Raw genomic sequence first — 3841 nt, 5'->3', positions numbered from 1 at the left:
GAGTACAACTAATTTATTTGAATATATTTTGATTGAATTTGTATTACAACGTTATAATAAATAATATTATAATATTCATTTAACAGATGTTTAATAGATTATAGAAGTGATATTGTTTCGCTCATTCGTTTTAAAATGATACGGTATTATTAATTAATAATATTACATATTTATAGAACTTTCTTGAGTTATCATCATTTTGTTTTTGTAATATTAAATATTTATATACTATGATAAATAAGTCTAGAAATGAAGTAAATAAATTACGGTCACTAGAAATATTTAGAAAGATAATATCTAAAAATATTTACAATATCTAAGACCTAAAAATATCTAAAAATTATAATGAATCAATACAGAGTTCTATGAATAGGTCATCATGAAACTCATTGTAAACACATCAAGTTACTATCCTTTGTACTTTCTCCTTAACTCATCAATAATATAACTATCAATTTTCTTAAACCATTCATCTAAATTAGCCCTTCATTAAAATTATCCTTAGTATTCTTACTATCTAATTCAAGTCCGTCATAATCAAAAGAACAAGGAAATAAGAGGTCATAGAGGATCCAACTTCGCTCCCGTCGCCGCATCCTGAGGAGCTGTAGGAATAACCGAAATCGGGACCGTCCCAACAACACCATCTGGACCATTCAAAATCTTCACATCAAGGTCGGCCTCAGGTCGGGTAGGCCTCAGGTCGGGTAGTTTCAGCAGAAGGTACTCCATAAATCTTGGCCTTCAGATCAGGAGCAGGGGTCTCATCTTCATTAGAGGCCGGCACAATCTTACCATCCTCCACAATGTTATTCATACTAAACAGAGAGAGATCTGCGTGAGGAGCCAGAACCCTGACCTGAGCTTTCAGATTTTCATACAATGCAGTCATACCATTCGCTATGTGATCCTGCAGCTCGGCATAATTATCGTAGGAGAGGACCGGAGCTTTTTCTTAACCCGAAGAAGCTCACCATAAGTCTGGATATAATTCTCCTTGGCCAAGTTGGCAACTGCCTCCGCCTCAGTAGCCCGGGCCTTCTCCTTCCCCAAAGAGAGAAAGCTCCAGTCCAATATTTTTCGCCTCCAACTCAAGCCTCAATCCCTCCATCTTCTCCAATTTAGTTTTAGCATTCCCAAGAGAGTCACTGGTAGCGTTGATAGGGGACTTCTTGAACTTCCTTGACAACGCGGCACCAAAGTTGGCTATCCGGATGCCGGTGCTGGATATAAAATCAAGGTGCTTGTCAATAGACACATCATCAGTCGGGACAAAACCATACCGAGCGATATGCTCCTCAGCAAAGGCCACCCTGTCAAAATTCTTGTCATTGAGGTCATAAGCACCAGAAGTTCTTTGTCTCTTAGGAGAAGGCCCGGACGAAGAAGGGGAAGAAGCAACACCAGATCTTGCGAGAGGCGGATCGGGAGGAGCCACACGAACTTGAGGAGTCGGAATATTCATCCTCGGACCTTGAGGACCCAAGCCCGGTTTCTTCGGCGGGACCTGAGAAGAACCCTCACCGGATGTCTTTCTTTGCAGATTTTGAGCAACCACAGTTTTCTTGGTCTTACGAAGGACCTTCGTTGAATCAGATCCCGAAGCCATCTCTGAAAAGAAAAAATCACAAAAATAGTTACTTAATGGCAACCACAAACGAAGACAGTAAAAATCTAAGAAGTCGGGCACTACCTAGTTCGGAACGCAGAAGAGCAGGATTTTCTAAAAACTTCTTCGTATCCAAATGAGGAGGCTCCCCCCAATGCTCCTCCAAAACACACACAAAGGCCCTCTCTACCTTGTCAAGACTCTCTAACGAATACTTAAGCACTACAGGGTTCTCTTGCCACCAAAGAGGAAAAGTGGGTTCCTTATTCTCGTCCAGAAAAAAGGGGTGAACATCATCCACAGTTCTAACCTTGAAATAAAATTTTTTAAAATCGTGGAAAGAGTCATTAAAAATGGAGAAAACTTTTCTACTTGGGTAGCCCGGAAGGAGATCCAAGAAGCCTTCTTCTTGGCCGTCCCCAGCTTGGTTAGCACAAACAAGTAAAGAAAAAGACAGAGGGAAGGTCGGACGCCCAACTCCTGACACAACAGCTGAAAAATTTTCATGAAAGTCCAAGAGTTGGGATGAAGCTGAGTAGGGGCAAGATTATAATTCCAAAGAATTTCAGTCTCAAACTTAGTAAAAGGAAGGGTGATACCAAACTTGGTAAAAAAGCAATCATACGCATAAAAGAATGGACGCTCTGCCCGATTTAGAGGAGGAAAACTAACCCTCTCTTCGGAGTCGGGTGACACTAATCATAGTCCTTCTCATCCTCACTATTCCCACAAATCGTATGATATCTCTTAAACATTTCACAGTACTCCCAATCTGCTACAGTAACACAACTCAATACTACAGAATCTAACCAGTCAGTCATACCAGGAGGAACTTTTGTAGACATTTCAACAATATTTTTATGAGACATAGACACTACACCTACAACAAGAAAATGAAAAGGTGTCACTACCAAACAACTCGGCCAAGATACGAAAATGAAGAAATAACCATCAAACAACAATAAGACAACAAAGGGCGCCCAAGGTTCACGAAAACAAAATGATCATCGCAACCCAGAGACACTCTTTGGAGGCAGCACAAGCATAGAAAAAAAGCGCAAAGGATCAAAGAAAATCAAAAGCCCTAACCCTAGCCTTTCAACAGCAGTAATAAAAAAGATCAAAACTTTATTCAAAACTTTAGAGGAAACGAAAACATGCAGCACTACCAGAAGCAAACACAAAATAAGAAAGAAGAAGGATCATAATTGCCGTCAAACAAGAAAAACCCAAAATACTGCAAGCGAGTACCAACCTAAGAAGAAGAGGCAGAAACAATGACGAACAAGCGGCAAATTCACGAACGATTAAGCGTCTCGAAACTTCAAAGAGGAGGAAAATTTGGGATAAACCAAAAAAACAAAATGACAGAAAGAGGTTTTGAACAAAAGAAAACGAAACGAAGCAGATAAAAGAAAAATGGAAAAAAAGCTAAGATTTTGAACAAAATACAAAGAGAAAAAGCGAAACGGCAAAGAGTAAAAGTCTAATTAAAAAGATTTAAAAGCGCTCGCATAAAACCAAGAAACTGGTGCACTTGAGAATGACGCAGCATTTAAAAGCATTAAAAACACATAGGATGTATTTCGCAATCACGTTGGAGAGGATAAAAGTACGTTGAAATTTCTTGAACGCTGCTTCTTGATGTTTGACAACCTTTTTCCTCTAAACGCACAAGTGATTTTACAATCTAAAAGCGTGTTTACTGGAAGCAAAAAATTGTTGTTTCTGCGTTCACTTCAACGTGCGTTAACCTTTGATGATTTTTTGCAAAAGAATTTTCAGATTTGTTTCAAGTCATTTCAAATATTTTAATTTTTTTTTCATTTTTTAGTACTTCCTTTTATAAATTATTGATCTTATTAAAAATGACAAAATAAATAAAAAACTGACCATACATAATAATGAAATTATAAGTAATAAAATTTTACAGTCTAAAATAATACTAAATAAAAGAATATTGGGAGTACTAAAAAAATTATAGATATTTTTTGGTTTGACATTGTAAAATTTATTATTATAATTCTTGTTCACTGTTTATTATTCTAATATGTTATAATATGTATTATTCTTTTTATTGAAAATAATAAATTAAATAAAAAATTAATCATAAATAATAATAAAAACATAATAAAAAATTAAAACACAAAACGGTAAACAAAATAAGATTATTGAGAATATTCATAAAAAATACTAAAATATGTTATTTTGTATATTATTTTTAATTTAATA

General features: G+C 36.3%; 1 protein-coding gene across 3 annotated transcripts; it reads right to left on the bottom strand.

Annotated features, from left to right (window-relative positions):
• Nucleotides 1-317: 317 nt before the first annotated feature.
• Nucleotides 318-3097, bottom strand: LOC112795691 (uncharacterized). 3 transcript variants are annotated; one of them, XM_029297705.2, is made up of 3 exons: nt 2865-3082; nt 1694-2489; nt 318-1611 (listed from the first exon to the last, which is right to left on the bottom strand). In XM_029297705.2, exon 3 carries the CDS (start codon nt 1607-1609, stop codon nt 1025-1027), a length of 585 nt encoding a protein of 194 aa, XP_029153538.1. In that variant the 5' UTR covers nt 1610-1611; nt 1694-2489; nt 2865-3082; the 3' UTR covers nt 318-1024. The 3 variants fall into 3 exon arrangements, with proteins under 3 accessions (XP_029153538.1, XP_029153537.1, XP_025693575.1); XM_029297704.2 differs by having other exon boundaries at nt 1694-3097; XM_025837790.3 differs by lacking the exon at nt 1694-2489.
• Between the last annotated feature and the right edge of the window lie 744 nt (nt 3098-3841).

The sequence above is a fragment of the Arachis hypogaea genome, chromosome 4 (assembly GCF_003086295.3).
Source record: "Arachis hypogaea cultivar Tifrunner chromosome 4, arahy.Tifrunner.gnm2.J5K5, whole genome shotgun sequence".
NCBI lineage: Eukaryota > Viridiplantae > Streptophyta > Magnoliopsida > Fabales > Fabaceae > Arachis > Arachis hypogaea.
Note: the sequence above shows the minus strand (reverse complement) of the source record. Positions and strands in the feature narration are given on the sequence as shown.